The following is a 25885-nucleotide window of genomic DNA, read 5'->3' as shown; positions in this document are numbered from 1 at the left end:
GCGGGATGTGTAGCGGGATATCTGAAGATACAGGCTGGGCTGGAGTGAACCTGACTGTCAGCATCCAGCTCAAACGGGTCAAAGCCAGCTCCTGAGGTTGCACGTCAACGGCGGAGAGAGACGGCAGGAATCTTTGAGAGAAGTAGCTAGGGCTAAGAATTTGGCAATTCGATCTCGCCAGGAGGGCAGTCCTGGCCACGACGGCTCCCACCACGTGGAGCCCTGACATCCAGCTGCGCAGCAATGTTCGTCAGGGTCCAACCTTGACCCGTGTGAGTGCCGACAGCATTGACAACGGCATCACCCAGCTTACAAGATGTAGGTCTCCTGGAATCCTGTATTTTATTTAATCTGATGAACTCATTAATGTTGTCAGAAATGCAGGATTAAACCGCCAATGATCTGCAGAGCTGATGCCACCAGAAGCAAACGTGATGTTTCCAGACGAGTTCAGAGGACGGGGTTTGCCTCTCCCACGGGGCACTCCCGCTTTTATGTTTTCAGTCCCAGGAGGCGACTGGAATTTCATAGAGCAAGCGCCCCCCTCACCTCCATTTGATGAATTTATTTCAACAGAGAAAGGTTCAGGGAAAAGAAAATTAATTTTCATGTTAGCAGAGTTTTTCCTAAACTACGTTAGTTAAAACCAGGTATTTTCTACTTCGCTGCTGTTCTAATTCTTTGTGGATTTAAGCACATCTGCTTTAGGCTTGCAAAACTGTAGGGATATTTACAGGAGTCAGACTAAATCACAAATACAATACAAGCGTTTCTCTCTAAACCCAATTTGGATTACATGATGATTTTAGTAGCTAGAACAACTTTCATTTCACTTTGATAAATAAAAGCCCCAAGAGGTTTCAGTCTGAAAGCACCATGAAAGGCCAACGCTGCAGCTGGAACAGATATTTCATACAACCCGGCTCCTAGGTAGGGCTATTCTGATCTAGCACTATGGATAAATTGATTCCAGGTATGGGGTTTTTTTTCCACTTCTGTAGTGCGGTGTAATATTTACACCAGTGTTTGACTATGGGAAGTATCTTGATGTTTTTGATAGCTGGGTTGTACGTGCGTGTTGTCGCAGCGCGGTAGCCATTGCAGCACAAGAGGAAGCTCTCCCTGTAACGGCTAACATAACGTCGGAGTAAGCAAATATTGAACCTCATCATTTCCAAGGTCTTGAATTCATAATATTTCCTTAATAGTAAACAGCACTGCATCTGTATTTTCTAGGATTCTTTATCTTATTTCTAGCATGCTTCACATCAGCTACAACTACAAAAAAACCCCCACCCCAACAACCCAAAAAAGTAAAGGAAAACACACGGCTCAAAGGTTTTACCCTTTCAGGAGCACGGCAAATGGTCCCGTTTGGCCACCAGCTCCATGGCCAGCAGGGAGGACACCCAGCCACCTTCCAGCCAACCTAGAGCAAGCTCTGCAAAGATCTGCCCTGGGCTGCTCGGCCCGGGAGGCTCTTTAAGGAAAACTGAATCACCACCGGTGCGACGACAGGGAGGCAGACGCCAAAATGCAGATCCCTTCTCTAGGCGGCACGCAGCTCGCTGGGGTACACCTCTGAACGAGACTTCAGTGACACAAACGCGGGTCTGAGATAGCGCATCGTGTCGACAACTATGGGGTTGTGTCTTCTCATAGCTCTTTCATTTGCCCGAAGCCGGAGTGCAAAAGTGTATTTGTGGGCTGGGGAAATAAAGAACAAATTGGAGAGAGGCCAATAACCCAGAAGAAACTACCGACTTCAAAAAGATAAAAGTTTACAACACAGTTAGTAAAAGAGTGATTTATGCTCAAAGGGATCATTTTGTTGTATCAGACCATACCTAAACCCTTGTGCTGCATGTAACATGCTTTAACAAGATGTTTCAGGACTCCCTTTGAAAAAGACAACCCTTATAAAGAGACGAGGTGGAAAAAGGGATAGATCCTTACAAAGGAAAGGGCCAAAATGGAGTGATAACGTCTGTGTAACAGATGATGAGACGAGCCCCAAATTGCTGCCATCTGTTAGCAACCTTTGCCCACTGAAATGAATTTCATGTGAGGTCAAGAAATCCCAAACTGCCATTTCCTCATTACTATTAATAAGGGCCAGGTGCCATATAAACCACCACTGGATCCAGATGTCCTTCACGTGGCTTTGATTACCCTTCTAGGCTCGGATAATGATGGGAGGGAAAGTATTACAGATGCACACACAGAAACACGTTTAATATTAATTTCTCCGCAATCGAATTACTGGGCATTAACCGCATTATACGCCTTCCACCGTACCGAACGTCAGCAGGTCAGCCATGGGGATGGCACCCCTGCAAGGTGTCGAGCAGGTAATCATAGAATCGCAGAATTGTCTAGGTTGGAAGGGACCTTCCTCCTTCGGGATGAAGTTACGGCATCTGCAGCTGCCACACGGGCTCCTGCCATATTTCCCATGCTTGTGTGCGAGAAGCAATGCTTTCTGCAAGCGACAGCCAAGATACAGGCAACGGCTCTCATTTGAATTTCATCAACATCTTGTTGGCTAGTCTTGAATGTCTAAAAAAGTATCGGTTTTCCCTGTCTCTGAAATGGACACGCTCAATTTAATACGGAGAGATGTGAAAATGTATGGTTATGCAGTTTGGTTAAGATTAAAATGGTACGGAAAAGCTAAGCATATCCGCTATTTATGGCGCCGAACGGTTGTATTTGGGTGCCAACCCAGTGCTGGAGCGCAGCAGAAGGAATTAGTAATTGCAGAGAATTAAGCATTACGCTGGATCGCATCCTGAAGGAGGAATGTGCATGCACTGTCTGCACTCACTTAAGCTTATTTACATCCTAGAGCAGGTCCTTGACGACAAAGCAAAGAAAACGTTGTTTCAGAAGAGACAGCGCGGCTATGAAGTTCAGCAGGGAAGCAATAAATATTCCACATCCTGGACTCTACAAGGATGATCGTTTAACCAGTTACAACCCATGCTCAAAGAAAATATGGTAAAACAAACAAATTATTCCAGAATTCTGTCTTCTAGCTTTCGGTCTTGCCAAACTCATCACCAGCGTCGCACTTCTTAGGGAATAAACAAACATCAAGTAAAATCAGATCTTGCCAAAACAAATGCAAATCCTCGTAGTACATCTCTCCAGTCATCTTAATGACATCTCCGCCACGGAAACACAAACAGCTACAGGCTCATGAATATCTATCCCCAAATGTGGCAACAAATGCTTTGGTGGAAACATCTATGTGAAACGAAAAACACCACCGACGCGCCACCGCGAATTCTCATGAACAAGTGAAAAAGGACAGAAACACCCACGTAGTGGGAGAATATCTTCAACAAAAAACCCCGCTCTCATCTTGCATATGGGCTCTTTAATGGTGACTGATGAATTATTCCTACAGAATAAGGCCAAGCACTGAATTCATGGTTCTGAGCAATCACTGACTCTGGAGAGACATCGCTCATCAGCCTTTATAACCTTCTTTCTGCTCTGCTGTTACACAAACTACCCTTCCTCTTACTGCTCCAAGGGGGCAGGCACCTTGCCACGGCCCTGCCGCTACGCCCGCCCTGACCCACAGGTGCTCGCCGCTTGTTTTCTGCCCAGGAGCTGAAATTATTGCCACAAAAAGGTCCATCTCGGGAACGGCATCCAGCCTCTTCCAGTTTGGATCACTACTTCTTGAAAACCAGTGAAGGTGTAAGTACAGGAGCTTCTGGCTTCTCCTTTTTTCTAGGAACGCTGTTTTTTAGTAGGACGATTTCAGTGCTCTGATTTGCAGCCCGGCCCCTCAAAAGCCGTGTGAAGATAATTGCTGGAGCAGCGACTACTGGCCCAGGAAAAGGAATGTTTCAAGCTGGTTTTGCTGTCAAAGACAGTTCATTGTAAAGCTGAACCCCGGGCATTTGACAAATATACCTGGGTATTTCAAACATATTACTAACCGCCAAGAAGCAAGATTTCTCATATAAGTGACTTGTAGAAAAAAGCTGTTGCTGGTGCATCCCAAACCAACAGCCCACGCTCGGACACCTCTCGGACGCTGTTCTCACTCTGTGGCCTCTGGGGCATCATCTGGACCACGGCTTGTTCCCGTCAACGATGCAGCGACAGCTCAGATCTGGTGGCGGGTATTAGCTCAAGCACCGTTCCCGTGCACCTCCCTACACCCAAGGTGGGGTCAGGCTTGAAGACACGATGCTCCTGCGTGCCGACTGCTGCTTTGGCACGACACGGTGACCCTGTCGATGGATCCTGTTGGATTTGCGCTGGCTGCGTCCCAGTGCTGGGCTCCCAGAAGCGGGTGCTGTGTGATGGCGCTTGCGGTTCTGCATCAACCAGCTGAGGTCTAACGGGATTATTGGTCTCAGCAGGTCAGACCCAAGCTAAGTCTGAGCAAAGCCATCGTTTCTGCAGCAGTTCCCCCCCATGTCCACATTTATTTGCTGGGGCACACGGTGATGCCTGACGGCTCTGTGCTCCGGTGCTGCTGCTAAGGGACCCCTCAGACCCTGGCCTTCCCGGGGAGTGCAGGAGCACCCCGCCAGATCTGCCGGAGTTATCCTGGAGCTGGCAGGATGGGTGCTGGACCTGCATTAGGGAGGTTGGCACAGGGCTGAGACACCCTCCCCATTGCAAGACCTGGGTTCTTCTGGTGCCTGTGGCACCCCAGGGCCCGCTGCAGAAATAAGGGAGAACTGGTTGTATTTAACCATCTGTGATGGTGTGCTCCACCGCCAACCTGACCTTTATCTCCATAACCCTGCCCATGCGATAACCACCCATGGTGGCCATCATGGGTGCACCTGGTCGTGATGGCTGCACCCAGCTCACCATGGTTTTGGGGAGACAGATAACAACACAATAGCCAAGGGCTAACGACAATGCGCCCACCTCACCACAACACTTGTGCTGTGTTCAATATGCAAATATCATAGAATCACAGAATGTGTGGGGTTGGAAGGGACCTCCAAAGGCCATCTCGTCCAGCCCCCCTGCAGTCAGCAGGGACACCTTCAACCAGATCAGGTTGCTCAGAGCCTCATCCAGCCTGGCCTTGGATGTCTCCAGGGATGGGGCTTCCACCCCCTCTCTGGGCAACCCGGGCCAGTGTCTCACCACCCTCAGTGTGAAGAACTTCTTCCTAACGTCTGATCTAACCCTGCCCTGCTCTAGTTTAAACCATCGCCCCTTGTCCTATCGCTACGCGCCCTTGCAAACAGCCCCTCCCCAGCTTTCTTGTAGGCCCCCTTCGGTTACTGGAAGGCCGCTATAAGGTCTCCCCGGAGTCTTATATGACTGTAGGTCAATCATCTTACACCCATAAATAGTTTAGAAAGGCAAGGGGGTCCTTTCTGAAACCTTGCCTCAACGGGAGGGTCTCCCTGACAGCTCTGTCTGACCCCATCCTCCATGCAGTAAATAACCAAGTGTGTCTTGCCATCGAATCTTGTTAAAACACTGTCACATTTACTATCAAATTTTGTTAAAGCATGTTTTATATCAATAAATGTATTGCTGCCTCTCTCTACGAGTGAAGTGCATCATTCCATCCGTGATACTGTCCTGAAGAGACCTCCAGAACAGGCGCCACAGTATATATTACATCCAGCCTTCACTCCCTTTCCTGCATGCAACCTCCCTCCAAAGCTCTGCCCCTCGCCCCCGCTCCCCCGGGCAGGGGGGCTCTGGGGATGGGATGGGGATGGGGTGGCATGGGATGGGGAAGGGGATGGAGATGGGATGGAGATGGGGATGGGATGGGAAGGCATGGGGTGGGGATGGGATAGGATGGGATGGGATGGGGATGGCATGGGATGGGGATGGGATAGGATGGCATGGGGTGGGGATGGCATGGGATGGAGATGGGGATGGGATGGCATGGCATGGCATGGCATGGGGATGAGATGAGATGGCATGGCATGGGATGGGATGGAGATGGGATGGCATGGCGTGGGGATGGGAGGGGATGGCCCTACAATTTCTGCAACAGCCCAGGAGCCACAGGTGGGAACTGCAACCAGAGCGGTGTGTGACCCAGAGCCACGGCCATTCCACCCCAGGGAAAGGCATCTCAGGCCGTCCCTTCCGCGGCAGCCAGCCGGCAGCACGGCCAGCGAGCGGCAGGAGCTGCCACGTCCCGGGGTGCACGACGTGCCTTCCCAAAGCAAGGACGCTCCTCTCCTGCAGCCACTGCGTTTCAAGTTTATTAACATCGAAACGGGACATCAGAAGGAGGGGGAGAATACGCTGAACACAGAAAGAAGCTCTCGGGGCTCTGGGAGCCCCTCTGAGCACATGTGGCACACGACCAAGCCTCGAGTTTCCTTAGAACCGCCCACGATAAATCTACAGGAACTGCTGCCTGTGAGTGCTGTGCGCCCTGGTGAAAATGCTCTAACCCCGTTTCACTTCCAATCCTCTTTTCCCAAATAACGCACATTAAAACAAAAAAGTATGCAAATAAACAGAAATCTCTAGAAGACAAAAACTGAAAAATTTTCATGCTGGGCAGCCTCTTGACAGAGGATCTGTTTAGAAAATAAACCCAACCCCTTCCACTGGTTTTGAAGTGCATCTGAAGGAATAAGCGTATTTTTCCCCCAAGTCAGGAGCAAGTGTAGCCGCGATGCTTTTGCACAGAGCTTTGTTAAAAATGGTAGCGGCTTAAAAGTTGGAACTTGGCACACGTGTCTTTCTCAGCAACGGCAGGACTTGGAAGACGAGAAACTGAACAAACTCCTGCCTGTTTCTGGCCGTGCGATCCAAACCGTGATTAAGTAGAGAGGAATGCGATTCAGGGAAGGCATGAATGGAGCGGGACTCCGCAGAAACCCTTCTGCCTTATGGCTCTTACCTCTTTGTGGGACAGCGGGAGCAGCGGGAAAACCACACTTCTCCCCAACAGCTTTCCCAACTGCTATTTTGGAAAACATCTCTGGTTACTACAGTTCAGGATTAAAAACATCTAAGCACTCTCCACTGTTCTAGTCTGCCTTCTGCGTTGGACTGTACTTACTCCCTCGTGCCATTCGTGTGCTCTCCAAAGTGGGACAGAACGACTGGATCCCCTCCGGCCTGACAGCAACAGCCCACCCAGTCCCCATCGAGCGTCAGGAGAGGCTCGTGCACCTCTTCATTGCTCCCCAACAGCAGCAGGTTTATGCCAAGCCACCAGACCCAACCATGACCGCGTTTATTCGGGAAGGCTCTGGCTGACTTCTGCAGCGTTTGGCCCCCACCATCCACCAGACAAAGCAATCGAAAGACAAGCAGCAACTCACTCTCCTCTGCTGCTCAGCCCAGCCATGCTCAATCTTCTCCGCTCTGCCCAGCAAGCTTGGCACAGCTGGCAACGGACGTGAGCCCAGAGAAACTCACTGATCATAGAAACAGAGAACCATAGAATCAAAGAACCATAGAACCACAGAACGTTTTGGGCTGGAAGGCACCTTAAAGGCCACCCAGCGCCACCCCCTGCCCTGGGCAGGGACACCTCCCACCAGCCCAGGTTGCTCCAAGCCCCGGCCAACCTGGCCTTGAACCCCTCCAGGGATGGGGCAGCCACAGCTTCTCTGGGCAACCTGGGCCAGGGGCTCACCCCCCTCACACCAAAGGATTTCTTCCCAATAGCTCATCTCAATCTCCCCTCTTCCAGTGTAAAACCCTTCCCCCTCGTCCCATGGCTCCCCTCCCTGCTCCAGAGTCCCTCCCCAGCTTTCCTGGAGCCCCTTGAGGGACTGGCAGGGGCTGGAAGGTCTCCGCGGAGCCTTCTCTTCTCACCATGCTCTACTGGTGTGGGGAGAGGGATTTTCTTTCTCTTCAGACAGAAACCAGGTCTTTGCAGACATCAGCTCCACACCTCAGTCTACATTTCACCCCGTTCATCCCATTGTGATAGGAAGCACCACCACATTATTCAGGGATTTGTCTCTTACCTGACACTCAACCACCACAGGACAGTGTGATCCATCAGAGCAAAGAGACTTCCAAGAAAGCAATCCTGATGCATTTCCATGGCTATTCCCTGCCAAGCCTTCCTCCTCACATCTGAAAATGTCATCTGCTAGGGGCAATGCTGACAACTAAAGAGGAGGGGAAGGTCGTCTTCACCTCCAATACCCCATGTCAGCACAGACCCAGCCTTCCTTTCCGAAATGTCTACTGACAGATCAACTCTGTAGGTATGGAGGTCCAGTTCCCTACACGACTTCAAATCTTTAACATCTAAATGCCTCTTTTGGGAGCCTTTCTAGGTTTGATATCCTCCAGGAGGCCCGTGAACATGGCTCTTAGTCAGGAGGCACCAACTCAAAGCTTATTCCAAAGCCGTGTCTGTCTATATTAGTGAATTGAACCGTACCCAGGAGTGTTTCTGGCACGGGAACAAGATAATTTACAGCATCTAAGTGTTAGAATGCTCCCTGGCACAGTTGTGACACATTTCAGCTAGCACATTCCCCGGCAGTTCCCAGGCACACCATTCCCAACCCTGCATGCAGCCACCAGGTCTTGGAGGCCAAGAAAATCCGCGAGCACGGAGGCGGGCATCTTCATGCCGGTTGTCCTCAGTGCCACGGGATTTTTCTGTGTGCATTTAGGAGCACAGACGCAGCCTGCATGCTGCAATACTCGTCAGCTTAACCAGAGCAGGCATCTAAGGCTGCCAGCGTGGTGGGTAACCAGATTTGGTCCTTTCCTTAAATTGATCCTGAACAGGCAGTTTTGTCTTGTTCTACATTGTGCTCCTGGGACTGTCCACTCCCACCCTCCAGAAAGTGGTCTTCCACTTTTTTCGGAGAAGTTTTTCAGTTCTGAGTATAAATGAATGTCATTCGAGCCAGCTGGGTCATATTGGCTGTGCAGCTGGCAGACACAACCCGCCCCTGCCGAGAGGTTGCTGCTATCCACAGAGACCACAGGCACACCCTGCAGATGAACGAGGACTTGCAGTGTTGAGGCATTAGGCGGAATTCTTCATATTTTTGTTAAAATGCATCAGTATGTGATGGTGGGAGTCACCCAGATGTGATCCACTCCAGAGAGGCGTACAGGATGCAAAAATGGATGCAAAAACTGAACGGCACTCTCAGATTCAACACGATGAGACTTCTCCAGCTGCTATAGGGCTCTTCAAGGGCAGGAATGCTCCACTTGCAGGTTTCGACATCTCTTGGGAAGGGACGCAGGTGTCATCCTGGCTTGCTGTCGGGGCTCAGCTTCACTACAGCTGTTGATTAAGAAAGTTCACCCCATCGAAGGTATGTGCGCTGCTGCCCTTGCACTTCTCAAGCTGCCTGAAAGGTACCATCCACGTACTCTGAATCATCTGAACGACGGGAGGAAAAGGGGAACCCCTGGCTCCCTCTCCACAGGGTTAAGGAGCAACCCTCCCACGACTTCATGAGGATTGTCGGGCGAGAGCGTGTCCACTCCTCCTGACCGGTAACATAACCCCGAAATGCACGCGCCCAGTCTGCTCTGCTGTGTCCTATGGTTCCCACCATCTTCTGAAAGGAAAAGATTTCCACTCCGGCGTTTAAGCGCTCCCATGTGAGCTCCTCCGCTGGGAAGCCGTTTCTGTGCCTGTTTGGCATTAAAGAAGTTCTCTCGTGTTGGGAGTACGAGCGCTTGACGCTCCTCTGGATTTGTTGTATGAATTGTACTGCAGGCCAAAGACATCATACATGTGATGTACATCTTTGTGAATTCCCTTAACGTTCTTCTGACTATTGAACAGTACAGTTCCGATGGCTGTTCATTTGACTATAAAACAAAGAGGTTTTAATATTTAGCAGATTATTTAAGGCTCTCACCAGCTGTGACATGAAAACAGTCCTGTTGTAAATTAGGATCCAGGCTGGCAAAGATCTTTATTAGCTGGGACACAACAACCTTAGCAGTAGCAGAGAATAGCGTGGTGGACTACGAATACCGCCTGGCTTAATACTCCATTACTGGAATAATCTCTCTGCCCAAGGCACTGTCCCTCAAGGGCGCGACCAGGACTCGCCCCCGTTGATTCCAAGGAACAGTCCTGCAAGGGGAAAGACTGTATAGAAACTTTCAAAATCCTGCTAGGGGATCGACTCTGAACAGAAGTTACTGGAGTTCCCTGTAAGATGGCTCTCTCCTGACACGAACTCCTTACAGCTCGCCGTGATTTTCTGACCAAGACTGCCCAAGAGACACAGCAGCTTCTCGGCCCGCTGAGGACATTTTTGTGACTGGAGTTTGGTCTCTCAGATGTCACTGTGCTCACCTAGTCTTTTGCTGGAGATGGAAGTCCGTTATCACACAGTTTTCTGCGGGCACTTGGTGGCAACCTCAGCAGCCAAGAAAGTTCTTCTTCGCCTCCCAGGAGCAGCAAAGATCTCCACCCAACGCTTACACACGCAACCACTCTGGCTGCAAATACATGCACCAACTGCCCCAGTTGGGGGCAAATACATGCACCAAGCACCCTTGCTGCACCAGGTGGCAGGTGGAACGCTGGCTTGTGACCACCGTCAAGCCATTCAAAATGGCCACACTAACCTGGGCACCTTCAGCCCCTGGAATACAGCGTACGCTGTCTCAGATGCAGAATGATCGAGACGGCTTTTTGTTAAGGAAGCCGTTTTTCTTGCCAAGCAACTTGCTTGAACATAGCCAAGAAAGCTGATCCTCTCTGACCCGTCTCTGGGAATCTTACTAGCAATATGGAGAAGGCTTTAGCAGTGAAGGGGAATCAGAAATTCCTAATGTGGATGCTGATGCCACCGTTCTTGATGTGCTGCCAGTCCCGGATCGGTGACAGTTACTCTGCCTGTTACTCACCTTAACCCTTCCTGTAAATTCATGTTGCCGCCACATAACCAATCCATCTCGTCAAGGGTTGAGATGATCATCACTTCAGATCGCTAAGGCACTTGGGCATTCTCTTCCACGGGACTCAGACAGTGTTCTATGTTTTCCCTCATACGTGGTCCTGCTGTTTCTGGACTAGTCTGTAGACCTTTGTGAGGTACTAACCAGACTAGGCTCTTCTCCTCTAACTTCTTTTTCCAAGACACATGCTTGTGGACACAAGGATGGGGCTGGCTGAGCACACGGTAGACCTTTCCTAGCTACTGTAGGGTTTTATACACACGTAGAGGGAAGATGAGAGTCTAGAGCTACCAAAACTGGTAGAGGTTCTAAAGGACAGAATATTTTTAAGTTCTTCAGTTGGTTGTGTTTCTGCAGCCCACACTCTCACAGACACTCATCCCTTTATTCAAGTGTTTCTGTTATTGGAGCACATGGATGACCATGAAGTCCTGAAGGCATTGGGAAGCCAGTATATGGTCCAACGAGTTCTTCTGGACTTCAAGCTGGAGGTATGCCATTACCTCCTTTCCAGAACAGTGCAGATACCAATACAGAGTGATGTGTAGGGTTGTTATCAGCAACGTGAAGGCTCAAGGACAGCTCAAGGACAGTTACTAGCGGTGCGCCTCAAGGTTTCATACTGGAGCCCGTACTGTTTAACTTCTTCAGTAACGGCCTAGACGACAGGGCAGCATGCACCCTCAATGAATTTGCAGACAACACTGCAAGCGCCGGAGAAATGGGCAGAGAGGGACCTCATCAAGTTCAACACAGGCTGCAAAGTCCTCTTCCTGGGAAGGAATAACCGTCTGACTGGCTGGAAAGCAGCTTGGCAGAAAAAGACGTTGGGATCCTGCAGAGAAGTTGAACATGAGCCAGCAATGTACCCTTCCAGCAAAGAAAGTCAACGGCATCCTGGGCTGTGTTAGGAGAGTGCTGGCAGCAGGTCAAGGGAGACAATCCAGTGACAGGACCAGAGGCAATGGAATGGAAATATAGGAAATTCCCTTTAAAAATACAGAAAAACCTTTCTTATGGTGAGGGTACTAAAGCACTAGAACCAGTCGCCCAGAGAGGTTTTGGATGGAGATACTCACACCCTGATGGGACAAGGTCCTGAGAAGCTCTGAGCATGGGGGGCTGGACTAGATGACCTCCAGAGATGCCTTTCCTCCTCAGCTATTTTGTGATTTCTGTGTGTTTCTCAGCCAAGTGGAGCATTGTATCCTGGGATTTCCAGCTTTTTCAGGCTGCACCTTTATAGTTAAGAGGGGAGTGTTTCAAGCTACTTCAGCCCATGCAGATGTAAGGATGCGGTTTCCATTCCTACAGCTCAGCAACGTGTCCTTTGGTTGGTCAAAACCTGCCTTCTTGAGTTGCAAATCCTTTTTGGCTCATTCATCATAGATTCCAACAGAATGGGACTGGACAGAATGTCAACGTGTTGACATTATTTTAGCAGTCAGTTTTGGCTCTCTTATCCTCCTACCCACACAGTGTTCCAGGGAAAGAAGGGAAGTAAAATTGGGCCAATTTTTCCTTTGATCTCATATTTACCCTTTTTCTTTATCCACAATCAATATGAACATCATGGTGCAGGAAAAACAAGCTAAAATAATGCTGCGTTTCCACACAGATGATTATTCCTAGCAATGATGCTGGGTAAGAGAATGACACAGGATACAGCATTCCACCTGCACATCAGAAGTTGGAGGACAGGGATGGTGGTGTCTTGGTTGTTTTCCTTCCTCCAGGAAATTCCTTGAAGATTGCTGCCACATGCTGCAATCTGGTCCCTTCACTAAGCCGAGGGATTTCTGCAAGGCGCTTTTGCAAACCCAGGGATAAATCCTCACCGGCAGCATCACCCACGGATGAACTGGGCTCCAACAGAAGACGCACACTTACCACCATCATCTTCTTAAACTGATATCAGAACCCTAACAAAAGGCCATCCAGGAGTCACCAAACGCCCATTTCAGCACATGCACCGCTGAAGCATTTTCAGCAGCAGAAGTTACCCAGAAACGTGTATTTCCTTACAAAAAATAAGTCACCAGGATTTCCAATCCATGTATCAACGATCCAATTCAAGTATCTGACAAACAACATGTAAAAAAACCCCAACAATGAGAAACACAGGATTCACCTTCATTAAAGCTTTGTGTGTACAGAAAACCATGTTCCAAAATACCGAAAATTTGTTCTGCTGGAGGGAAGACATTGAACATCTGGCTATTTCCGAGAAAAGCAAAAGGGCTCCCTCTGGAGTGGATTCCGAAATCAACACAGGATTCGGGTTTTAATAGGCGGGCAGAGCAGATGAAAATCAGTAACAAAGCAAATGCATTCTTGTCTCTTGTTAGTTTACTCATCCTGTTTACAACGAGCATAGTGGGACTAATTCAAGGAGACTATATCATGACTGAATGATATGGATCCGTGCCCAGAATATTAAGTCATTAATTAGTTTTCATGCATGGACTTGTACGTGGCAAGGAGGCAAAGTAAAGGATTCCTGAAGAGACAAGAAAGCTTTCTTAGCATGTAAAATTCTCCAAAGAATCTCCAACAAAATATATTATGAAGCCAGCTGAGAATCCACATTTTCAAGCCCGGATGATCATGCACAATTCTATAAAAACATAATGAACGCAGCCACCAGTTGTGTACCCACAGCAATAAACTTAATTAGAAAGGGAGAGAGAAATAGCTTTAAGGACATACACAAAAACATGCTCTACTGGAAACTGATGAGGGCTGCTTTCAAATTTACAAGTGCGAAAGACCCCACATTCCCAGCGTTTATTTGCATACAAGCCAATTAACAGAAAATTGCATTTTCATGCAGAAAGAAAAGATCACCTACAAACTGAAGTCAACTTACTGCCTGCTTTTGCTCTTCTTCCTGTAAGCGTTGCCAAATGAAAAAGGTGAAGAGAGAAACAGGAGAGATCAGTTATCGTATGAAAAGGAAACACGCACACACAGAAAACACGCAACAGACCCAGTGGAAGAACAGAACATGGCAAATTGTAGAAACATCTGCAGACATGGAAGGAAACAAGGGTGTTAGACACAACGGCCGTGGTGGGAACGCAGAGGTGCCACCTGTTCCATTCGCAAAAGACGACTCTTGTCTACAACGGCCTTTGGCGTTGGCCAAAGTTGCATACACGGGACGGACACCACAGCGCGGACATCTTGGACACAGGACGGGATATCCAACGGATATCTCTTCTTCTAGGCAGAACCTTTACTGGCTTTACTCCTCCTACTCCGGACTCTCCACCTGTCCCCAAGGCACCTTTCCACCGTCCTCTAAACTCTGGAAATACCACCTGGAGGGTGCAACCACTGCACGGCATTCGCTTCCCCGGGAGCACGAGTCTGCCATCACAGAGACCCAAACTGTCATTGCCTGAGAGGCAAAACGCCACCTCTTTGGTCCGAGAGTGCCCGTTGCCACCGGGCCTGCAGGGACCTCTGCAGATGGGATTCCAAAGGGCAAATTAACGAGCGGCCAGTAACCAGATCTGGAGTGGGAGGGGAGAACCGGGGAGGCAAGAGCACCAAAGACGCGGAGTAAGGACAAATCTGACCAGAAAAAACATCCCTTGTTGCAATGCAGCGTTTGTCAGTATGGATTGCTACTAATTTAAAAGACCAAAAAAAGTGAAACACGGATGAATTTATCCTCTCTTGAAGCAGAGAAATGTACACTGCGATCCTGTCTGGGCAGTGGGGTCACGTTCTGACTTCAGCTATAGGAGCACTCCTGGGAATGAGCGAAGTAGCACATAGTCGAGGGTTTCTTTCCTAATTCCAAAGTTTTCATAGATTTTGCCTTTGCATATATCAAAAGCACTATGAGTCCTACGGGCCGTTCTGCCGGCAGGCTGGGTGGCGTGGAGGAGCACGGCAGCTGTGCTGCAGGGAGCAACACCGTGCGTTAGCAGAAAGGCTGGCAGCAGGTTTTTGATGACTCATCTACGCAGCAACAACAGTTAATTACAGCTTTGTCAGGGTAACAGTGTGTGTCCCCTCCAACGCTGGCTTGGCACCGACCGCCAGTGCAGAGGGCAGCAGGACCACCGGTAAGCACGTCTCCCCAGAAATTCAGGTCACGGAGATAAAACTCACGGAATGAAAGCTCCTTCTTGCCTTGAAATCCACGAACCCATTTATACACCTTCCCTCACTGATATCCCGCAGGATTAACCAGAACCTCTCCCTTAATTTAGAGCAGCTCCTTCACACTGACCCCGTAGTAGATGTGCTCCTAACCATGCGCTGAGGGCGCTGCAGAGATACCTGGGAACGACCGCCCAGAATTCCACACTTCTGAGCACGTACTTTTCGGATTTTTCTCCCAAGACTTGGGGTTCTTTCAGGTGCGGATTTCGGGACGGAGGTAGCAGATGGAGGGAATGGCTCCACTCAGCCGCGGCTCAGCATCAGCAGCGGAGGCCAGCGCTACCCTCCCCGCGCTCCCAGATGTTTCCAGTCGTTCCTCCTACCGGCACTGGGACTCGCAGGACTAGATGGTGAGCCAGGTCAGGAAAAAGATCTTAAATGGTCTCCACTCTACAAAAAAAGTTGTTAGTTTGAAAAATGAGGCTTTAGCATTAACTACAGATGTGAAAAAATACCCCTCAGGAGGCGTGGAGCTTTGCTAGAAGGACTGAGCGGTTATTAGATAAATCATCAAATCAGCTAGCGAGGAAATTACCGTTGAGGAAATGGAAAAAGTGAAATGGGATACGTCTGCTGAATATCCGTGTGGCTGGAAGCAAAAGCCCTGCAGGAAGGCAGACAATCATCGCTGCCGACTACTTATTAGAAGAGAGCTAATGGCACGTGGTGTGTTACAGAAGACTTTCGGGAAAAACGGGAAAGCTGAGCCAACGTCCTGGATGGGGAAAAGATGATAGAAAATATTGGAAGAAAGTCCCTGACGACAGTACCAACAGGTTGTGGCCACTGACCAGCCCAGAGGGACAGGCAGCTTCTCGCGTGCAAGGGGCTTCATCTGCTTAACTATGGACTAGCTAGAGCGGCCAGGAGACAGGAGGGGAGTGGCCAGTGGGAGCCCTACGGTGGCCACTGCGGCAGCTCTGCAGGCTCGGAGGCTACGCTATTAAACACATCCGTGCTTACCCTGATCAAAGTGGCCTCATCCAAACTGCCTCCCAGGAACAGGTCTGGGCACCTGTCTGGGTGGTGGCTGGAGATGGTTTGGGACAGCGCTGGTAGCTCTGCTCCATGGGCACGTCGGCGACCACGCCACCAGCAGAGCTCGTAGGCGAGTGCTGGTCCAAAGAACGCGGTCTGGCACTAACGAGCTCACCCTGACAGATACAGCTGGGGTCTCACATGGGATGACCCAGCAGAAGACACCAATGACAGCACTTGGTGAAGAGCTGAACGGCCAGAACTTCTCCCTGGGGGCAGACCACCGACAAATCCCTGTAACGGAAACCTCCTGCAAGGAGCATCAACACAGGTCGCCATAAGATGTGGAAGGACACTCGATGCAAAAACCAACCTTAACTCCAAGTTGCAACGGCCTGGGTAGGTCACTGTGCGGGCTAATGACCATCAGAGCAGGATGGTAATCATGGGGCTTTGATCACCTCCGAGTCAAGAGCCCCTCTCTGCTCTGAGGCCAACGACGACAGCATGGCTCGCCATGGGGAGATGGGATGAACCTCCCGAGAACAGCTATGTCCTTCCGAATGTAGGCTTTCCTCCCTCTCCTCTCTTTACAGAGGGAGCCGAGGTACCAAACTGCCAGACAACCCAAGTTAGGTAAGCTGAATCCGGCTCTAAATGGTGAAATGAAGGCAGCATTAAAAATGTAAAAAATACCGCATAAGAAAATGGAAAAAACCATAAAAGCTTAACAGCTGATGTAAATTATAAATGAAAATTTTTGAAGTGCACCAAATGACGAGAGAAGCTAAAACTTTGCGGGAAAAATTTGTGTCTGGCAGGGCTAAAACCACCAAAAAGGAGACTTTGAAATGAACACAAATATCAGAAACAAAACAAAGCCTTTGCGGTGGTGTGTACGGCTTCTTGACCGTCATGGTAAAAGTCTTAATAGGGGAAGAGGAATTAGCGTTTCTGTTCCGTGTTTGACTAATAGTACTTTCCCCTTGTAGTTTCTACCAGCAAACAGTGAAGTCCTTTCCACTAATAATGAGAAAAGGTGTTAAAAAGTATCTACGAGAAATGATATTTTTAGATCAGCAGGCCTGGGTAGCTTGCAGCTGGGATTCTTAAAATAATTACAGGAGGAGTTATCTGGTCCGGTGACGGCAATTTTTAATAGATCTTGGAATACTCAGGACTGGAACACGCTGTGTCGCGCTGATATTCGGAAAGGGCAGTAAGATGACTTAAATAAGCATAAACATCCTACCCTGTCATTAATTTACTCGAAATAACAGAAACGCTGATCCAAGACTCAACTAATAAGTAATAGACGCAGCGTTACAACTTCATGGAAAAGGGGTCTTGCCAAATAAATGGGATTTTGCTCGCTGAACGCACTACAAGTTTGGCTTCTAAAGGAACACCGCACAGGTAATGTATTTTCGTATCTGCAGTTCCTTCAGAGGCCAAACATGTAACACACTGTCATTAACCAGTTAGCACGATGCGAAATAAATAAAGCCCTTTACGCGGAGTAAGATGTGGGTCACTGACAGCTTTCAAAGAGCACTCACTGGGGCAGAAAGGCAGAAAAAGGAAAATAGTGCTGAAGAGTGATGAAACTCCCGTAACTCTCGGCATAGCCTTGCCAAGAGTCGGGGAAGAGTTCGATATACAGTTTGCTTTTTCCTAATTTAAAAAATTATATTAAAAATCCGGAGAAGGCAAAGAAAGCAACCATAAAAATTACTGAAGTACAGCACTGTGAGAAGCTCAGAAAAGCTCTACCTGTTTAACTGATTTAAAAAACAAGCTTGAGAAGTGCCTCCACTGAGATGAGTAAGTATCTGCGTAGGAAAAAAACGGGGCGCTAAAGTACTCCTTAATTTAATGGAGGGAGAACCACATGTACCAAAGCCAATGGCTGTAAACCGAAGCTAAATACATTAAAACTGAAAATGAGGCATAAATTTTTAACTGTGCGAGCAAATTTGCATTGGCAGGGAATTTTCCATTTTTGATTTCTTCGGCTCAGGAACAGATGTCTCTGGAAGATGCTTTAACCGAAGAGGAGCCGCCAGGCCCCATAGAAAGCAAAGAAGGGGAAATGCAAAGAACCATGATGTGCCACATGTGGAACCAAAGCGCCGCAGTAGTCCCGGGTCGTGGGCAGGTCGGGTTGGATGGAGCTCAGGCAGAACAGGGCCGAGGTAACCCCCGAGCAGGCGGCTTAGAGCCTCCAAGGATGGAGAAGGCACAACCTCTCTGGGCGCCCGCCCCACTGCTGGAGCATCCTCATGGGGAAGAGGTTCCTCCTTGTACCCAGTCCTAGCGGCCCTTGTAGTTTTTAAACAATTTTGGGAACCGGGGGAATTAAAAGATCCCAGAGTCATAAATGAGAAGCCTAGTAAGAGCCAGCTCCTAACCCAACCTTCTGCATAACGCAGCCTAGAAGATGTCGGTACAGCTTCTGACAAGCTCGTTATTGAACTGCATGATTCAGCCCAGTGAATGGGTCCTAAAAACATTAGTTTATCGCATGTGAGTCACTTATGGCTCGCTTCCCTGCTCCGCAACCCTCGCTCCTCCCTCCCGTGTCTCCCCAGTTGCAGCATCTGCTGCTCGTGCTCCCTTCCCGGCGCAGCTCCCTCCGCGCTCTCCTCACGGCGGTGTTACTGACGCTGACGTCTTCTGCTGCTCCACACAACGGTCCACGTGTCTGACCGGCCGGGCGGGAGGGACCACACGCCGTTCGGGAGATGAGAGTGCGATGGCCGAGCGGGCAGATGGGTGGACAAAGCTCCACGGGTCGCTCAGGTTCAGAGCGGGGCATCCGAGAAAGGTAGTCCACCTGGCCTTCGAGGCTTTCCAGGTGGAAGAGCAGAAAGCCAAGCCAGCCAACAGAACAGCCCTTCACCCTAACGAGACGATGGCATTTGCATCAGGTCGTGTTTGGGAGAATTCATCAGGTCTTTGTTCGGGAGAATCCATCTGTGAAGGCTTACGAGCGCTTTGGAAAGAACAGGGGCTCCAGAAAGTCCCACCAGAGCTTGTCACCAGCTTAGAGCAGATGTGCATACTGATATCGTTCCTCAAACGTGCAAGAAAAATGCTCAGACCATGGTCACCTCAACCACAAAGGACCAAACTGTTTCTGATGCAATGACTTTTTATACTTTCCTAAATCTGTAGTTCAGTTTTGGATGCCCCTTTTCAGAGATACCACGCTTCAACTTACACAGATCTGGGGTCTGAAGAAATCCAGGTGAATTTAGCAAGGGATTGGCTTCAAATTTTTAGCAGACAGACGTTAACAGGCTGAACAGGGAAAAAAAAATGACAGTGTGCAGAACCACTGACTTAAAAAAAAAAATACTTCCCAACCAACGTGCTCGTCTGCACAGGGGAACTAAACCAAACAGGCACCTCCGGAGCGTGTGTGACCACAGGCCCTCCTGATCCGGAATGCAAGGCGAACGTGAGGAGCGACTGCACTTTAGATTCACAGACGACGTGAATTCATTATCACCTTCGAGTGCAGACAGTTTCTGTGGAACTCCCAAGTCGTGCCCGTAGCTCACCCACAAGCCCGGCGCTGCTCCTGCCCGTGCCACTGCGGCGGTCCCTCTCCCACTCCTCCCGCTGCCTGCAGCATCTTTGTTGCACCCTGTCTTAGACCAAAAGCTCTTTGGGTCAGGCCAGTGTTTCGCCACTCACTTTCTAGAGAGGCTCTTGTCCAATTTAGAGAATGGAAAGAATACAGGCGCAACAGGCTTTCAGACCACAGTCATCCGCTGCGAGCTCAACTCCAGCAGGACTCTACAACAGACAGTAACGGACCCTCACCAGAAACCCAAACAACATCGACTCTAGATGAGAGCCACCACCATCACACGCTAAAGCCAAAACACCCCCCAGAGGCCGCAGGGACAGTGTCGTGTCCCCTGGTGAAAGGCAGCACCGCGGCTCTGGGGATTCATGGTCTGTACCGCGGGGACTAGAGCTCCCAGTTTATTCTCCAGTTCGAGCTGGAAAAACTGCGTTATTACCCGGAACCGCATGCGGTTGATGATTACCAAATCTAACACTTCTTTAAAGCCTTCCAAATCTTACGGCTCTTGATATTATTTAACCAAAGCAGCAGCACGTGAACCTGAAAATCCTGAAAACCTGAAACCTGAAAACCCGTTACCCATCTGCACCAACGCGCGGAGCCAGCATGGAAATGGCTTTTTGCAAATTCTTTCTGTTCCTCATGACGTATTTACAAGGGTACGGCAGCGAAGCGGGAACCTCAGGGCAGCAGCAGTGAATTCCCGACCCGGGAAGAGCAGGACGCGCGGCGCTTCCGACGGGACAAGCCCTACCTTGAGCAGCTTCATCAGCCCTTCCAGCTGCACCATCAGCTCCCTCCTGCTTTCCTGCAGCGCAGACATCCTCTGCTCCAACTCATCCTTCCTCTGCCTGTGCCGGACACACGAAAGAAAGAGTCAGAAAATAAACTTGGGGCATTTCAAAACCGCTTCAGGAGATTCACCCACGTAACTGCCTCTTTGGTGTTCACCGCTCCCCCCTGCTTCCAACTTCAAAAAAAATACAGAGCAAAGCACAGTACAATGCCCATGAAAGCTAAATATAGCAATCAGGCTTTCCACCTAAAATCCAGAAATCTGCACTCGGTAGTAGGAAGCCCTTGTCAAGAGCACCGCATTTTGAGCAAAAAAGCCTGCTTTTTTTTCTTCCTTTTCAGAACTCTCTTAGTGCCAGAGCCAGGCATCCCGCAGAGCTTTCAGAGAAGCAAGAAGGAGCTATGGGAGGAAAACAAAAAAGAGGAGAAAGGGCCGCAGGTGTCTGGAAAGGACCCGCCATCACCTGTGTGGATGGAGCCTTGGCACAGCCATTTCTGCCCAGCCGGGTGACGTACAACACCCGACGTGTTCCCCGCGCCAGAACCCAGGTGACAGGAACAGGCGCCGACGAGGCGCCTTCCCTCTCCTCGGCGCCGGAAAACCACCCTATTTCTACAGAGGCCTACCTGTCGGATATTTAAGATACGACTGATTGGTTTTGTTTGATATTTAAAAAAATAAAGAAGTGACTAATATAAAGAGAAATTCAAAGATGAATGTCAACACGTCAGACGTCTGGCGTCTTATGTGATCTAAGAAATGCCGGCGCCCACAAATCACAATCCGAGGTAATGATAAACAACCACCAGAACAAGAACAGACTGGGAAGGCTGATTTATGCATCTACAGTTATTTTTGTGGACATCATAATGTCTTAATCCAAGGTTAAAGGCACCACATACTATAGACTGAATTTTTAAATGCCTTAGATTCTACCTGTGTTCTCACGTGATATATTATGGATAAATCGTTCTGGGAATTTTAATAACCGACTAGTTTTAGAAACACCAACTGGACGTCAGAATCTGGAACAGAAACTGGCCATTTACTTTGAATAAATGCGTTGGGTCTGGCTTGCTTTTGTGATGGTGACGGTGAATATGGCACAGCACGAGCGCACACACCCTGGCCAGAAAACGGCCAAGACGACGTAATGGGAGGAACGTGTTTCTACACTGGTTCTTAAAACAACAGACGACTACGAAGTATTAACTATCCTGGGTATTTCTTTCAACATCTTTTTTGCATTTTGAAGAATATGGTTATTAAATGCCAAAACATATCACAAAAATACAGCAATCAAGAGATGATTACACCTGCCTGGTCACCTAGAACGTGCTAAACCCCCCCAGAGACACAGCTTTATCTCTCTATACACTCCTTTTGCTCTCTCGAGGTCAGTTCAAAGCCTGTAGCTTTTTGTTCTATAGAATCACAGACTGGTTTGGGTGGGAAGGGACATTAAAGCCCACCCAGTGCCTCCCCCTGCCCTGGGCAGGGACACCTCCCACCAGCCCAGGTTGCTCCCAGCCCCGGCCAACCTGGCCTTGAACCCCTCCAGGGATGGGGCAGCCACAGCTTCTCTGGGCAACCTGGGCCAGGGGCTCGTGGTTAACAACTACAAATGATGTAAAAATCAAGATATTAAATAAGTATAGCTCTGCACATGTGGCTGTTCATCAAGAACCAACAGCAATGCGTGTGTCTGATTTTGGTTGACGTTATTCAATTTCTGTTTCAATGACCTCCAGTGAAGAAGGAGGAGATACTGTCTGTCAGTGACAAAGGCTGTTAAATATTCTTTGAAGAAAAAGCCAGGACAGCCCATAGGGACAAATGGAGAGATGCGGCCTGAGGCACACACTGGGGGGTAACGGGTCCTCGGCACTTGCAGGAGCATCCCACAGACCTGCAGCCAAATGCCACCCAGCACATTGGTGTCACGGGGCGGGGACACGGTGGTTTCCATGGATTATCTTCCTCATGCTTTCACAGCCTAAATTCTGCACGGCACCTGAGATCATTTGGTAATGTGTGCTTCCATATAGAATCACAGAATTGGCTGGGTTGGAAGGGACCTTTCAGATCATCGAGTCCAACCATCAACCCAACCCTGCCAAGGCCACCACTACCCCATGGCCCTCAGCACCACGTCTGCCCGGCTTTTCAATCCCTCCAGGGATGGCGACTCCACCACTGCCCTGGGCAGCCTCTTCCAATGCTTCACAACCCTTTCCAGGAGGAAATTGTTCCCAATATCCATCCTAAACCTCCCCTGGCACAACTTGAGGCCGTTTCCTCTTGTCCCATCGCCTGTTCCTTGGGAGAAGAGCCCGACCCCCCCTGGCTACCCCCTCCTTTCAGGGAGCTGTAGAGAGCGAGAAGGTCTCCCCTCAGCCCCCTCTTCTCCAGGCTGAACACCCCCAGCTCCCTCAGCCGCTCCTCACCAGACTCAGGGCACGTCTCCTCGTTAGCCATGGCGTTCACATCACAGATAACCTGCTAATTGGGAGCTTCCACCGTGACGCTAGGCAGTCAAGGAAATGAATGTGGGTTTGAGTTTATTAACGAGTGATGTTTGGCGGTAAGAAAGCTACCGCGAGTTGTACCTACAGCAGCAGCGAGACGAGTCACCGCGGGCGGTTGCTGAGGCCTGTGCACAGGATGCGGGGGCCTCAGAGGGAACTTCACCGCAAGCTAAAGGCAGAGCCCGGGATTTGGAAAACCTGTTTTTAGGGCTCTGCAGGAGCGCTGCAGGGAGAGTTTCCCAGCCCCTGCTATACAGAAGGCCAGGCGGGACAATAGTGATGACCTGACAGGCTTTACATCCTTAATCCAATCTTTTTTTTCTTCTGCCACTCTTCTATTTGCCAGTGGTGTTTACACAGTTGAAGACCAGAAGTGGCTACGATGATCGTTCAGCTTTTTTGTCTCTAGCAAAATACCGGCCGTCTAATTCCTGCTGGTTAGCTCTGTTTTCTTCCCAATAACCCGCATTTTTGGAAAAACGCCTTCAGGAAAGACATCTAGAGACTGAAAACTCCATCACTGCTCTTGAGGTTGTCGCCTCCTGTTAAAACGCGTGTGTTTTATTTATGGTCTGAACGTGGCTGGTTTCCAGCTTAAGCTCTTGGTTCTTCTCTCTTTCTCTGCTGGGTCAAACACGTCCAGCTGCCCCATGAGCTCTTTTTTCTCCACCTCTTCCAGAACCTTCTGCATCCTCTCCAGCTTTTCAAACATTTAAAAAAAAATATACATAGCTACGTAAAGCGTAAAGCTAGAAAATCTATGAGCTATTATCATTAGGTAATGGAACGAAAACCATCAGTGAGATACCCAAAGGTACCATAGTGAAGCAGACGCAGTATGAAAAAGTAATGACAGAAGCAGCAATGAAGATTTTGGGACAGGGGGCTGGCTCACACCTTGCAGGCGCTGCCTGCGGTCGCTGTCGCTCCGGCACTTTATGGAAAACCTTTGGACACCCCGGGCAGCAGACGCAGCGGTGCCGTTGCGGAAGGGGGCAGGGGAAGGCTGCCCCAGGGCTGACACCCAACGCCGTCTGCGCGGAGCTGCTGCCGCCCGGAGCTCAGGGTTTAGAACCCATTTCGGATCACAGACGGCGTTTCTGAAGGCTGAGCTCCGAACTAACGGGTAACAAAGATGGAATAAAATACAGCCAGAGAACGCCCTTGTGACTACCCAAACTGCGGAATGCTTTATGCTCTAAAAACTGACGATTTTTCCCTGTCACTTCAAAACGCAAACTTCATCATAGAGGCTCTGAAGGTCGTTCTCCAACTCTGGATGGACGCCTGACTGTCTGTAGGTATGAACTTTCGGAGCTTCACCGACTAATCAAACAGCTGACATTCATCGTCAGCTCCACTCCTCTGCACAGCAAAGGGTAAGCAGTTAACGCCACTTCGGCTCGTTTTTCCTATCCGTTTCTTCTTTACAGTTTTCTAAACTATACAAACAGGATTCATTTTAAGACATATTTTTATTTACTTCTAAAACCACTTAAAAAAAAAAAAGGCAAATTGCAATATGCAGTAAGTCTTCAGAATTCGGCAGTTTAAAATAACACTTCGCATCCCCCAAGACGTGCTGCGATTGCCCTTTCCGCGCCACACATGGGCTGAAGGCCCCGGGCACCGAACGCGCACCAACTTTGGGGATTTCTTTTACCGTAGCAGCCGGAGCTCGGCCAGCAAAGTCGGGTTCTGCTGGGCTTTCTCGGGGGTGGGTTGAGAGGCTTGTTCGTGTTCCAGCCTGAGGCGCTGAATTTCTTGCAGTATCTCTCTGTAGGAACGACAGAGGGCAGATTAAAGAGGAAGAAGGTCAGTCCCGGCACTGCTCTTAAATACTGTTCTAGCCCTTCAAGCGCTCTTTTGGCCTAAGCGCAGCAATTTTGTTGGCGTAGGACTGGCACGGACCCAAACCCAATCCTGTGAATTGCTGTCATACACACGGAAAACTTATTACTTAATAAGTAGTATGAAATCACTCGTGTGCCATACGCTGGCAATGCCTCTCCAAAACCTCCCGTGCAGGGTGGGCTCAGAGGCTGCTCTAAGAGGGGAAAAGCTCCATTTTCAGCACGATGGGCATGGCACGTGCTGCCGGAGGGGCTCGGAGGCAGCACCGCCGGCGTCCCCAGCCGTGCCAGCACCGTTATCCTCCCGCCGCCCTGTGCCGGCCTGCCGGAGGTCGGCAGGAGGAGGGAGAAGAGCAGCTCATAGACCTAGAGACAAACGCACGAGGGGAAGGGCATCAGCCAGCTTTGTGTAGCCGGAGGTGAGGGAACGCAGCACCCACGGCCAAGGACTCACTTATTAAAATGGAAATAAAATCCTCCTGGGAGCGAAGATTATAATCTCTAATTCTACCCGCTCCTGCTCTTTTTTAAAACTGCTGAGCAGCTCCCCTTGCATGGTCCCGTACCCGTGCTGATAGAGATCTCCCTTATCTGTGATCTCGAGGAATGATTTCAAGCGCCCGCAAGGTCTCTCGGCAGCGCAGCGAGGGTGCGGGGACGGAGCTGCTCTCCAGGAACTGGTTCTCCTCCAAGCCGACCCGAAGCAGGGTCGCACCCGCTGCGCTGAGGATGCCTTGGCCGGGGCCATGCAGGCAGCGAGCTCAGACACGCTGCCCAGGTGTGGCTGGACCCCAGCGCGGCTACCAGGAGAGCACATCACCGGGCTACAGGGAGGCTCTGTGGGCAACTCTGAGCCTACCGGTGCCGTACGGCACATGGGGTTGGCAGCTGCTCAATGGCTGGGTCTTTGGAGCTGCACCATCGCAGACAGAGAAACATGAGCTTGAGATGTGGCTGCTGAGGAAGGGGTAAGTGCCAATGCAATACTGCGATAAAAACAGCGATCTCCTTAACAGTCCCTCTGCAGCAAGAAGATCCACAGAATCACGGAATGGTTTGGGTGGGAAGGGAC

At 49.7% G+C, this 25885-nt stretch overlaps 1 protein-coding gene across 8 annotated transcripts in view; it reads right to left on the bottom strand.

The window, feature by feature from the left end:
- Positions 1 to 25885, bottom strand: part of DTNB (dystrobrevin beta) — a 230043-nt gene that overhangs the window by 49591 nt on the left and 154567 nt on the right. For 5 of the 8 annotated variants that reach the window (XM_054194714.1, XM_054194712.1, XM_054194715.1 and 2 more), the window contains 3 exons: positions 24624 to 24737; positions 20391 to 20487; positions 13751 to 13771 (listed from right to left, as the gene is read on the bottom strand). In XM_054194714.1, the coding sequence (XP_054050689.1) occupies positions 13751 to 13771; positions 20391 to 20487; positions 24624 to 24737 (232 nt within the window). The remainder of the gene's footprint in view (positions 1 to 13750; positions 13772 to 20390; positions 20488 to 24623; positions 24738 to 25885) is intronic. The other 3 variants (XM_054194716.1, XM_054194718.1, XM_054194720.1) reach the window with 1 other exon arrangement.

This window comes from Rissa tridactyla, chromosome 3 (assembly GCF_028500815.1).
Source record: "Rissa tridactyla isolate bRisTri1 chromosome 3, bRisTri1.patW.cur.20221130, whole genome shotgun sequence".
Classification (NCBI taxonomy): Eukaryota; Metazoa; Chordata; class Aves; order Charadriiformes; family Laridae; genus Rissa; species Rissa tridactyla.
Note: the sequence above shows the minus strand (reverse complement) of the source record. Positions and strands in the feature narration are given on the sequence as shown.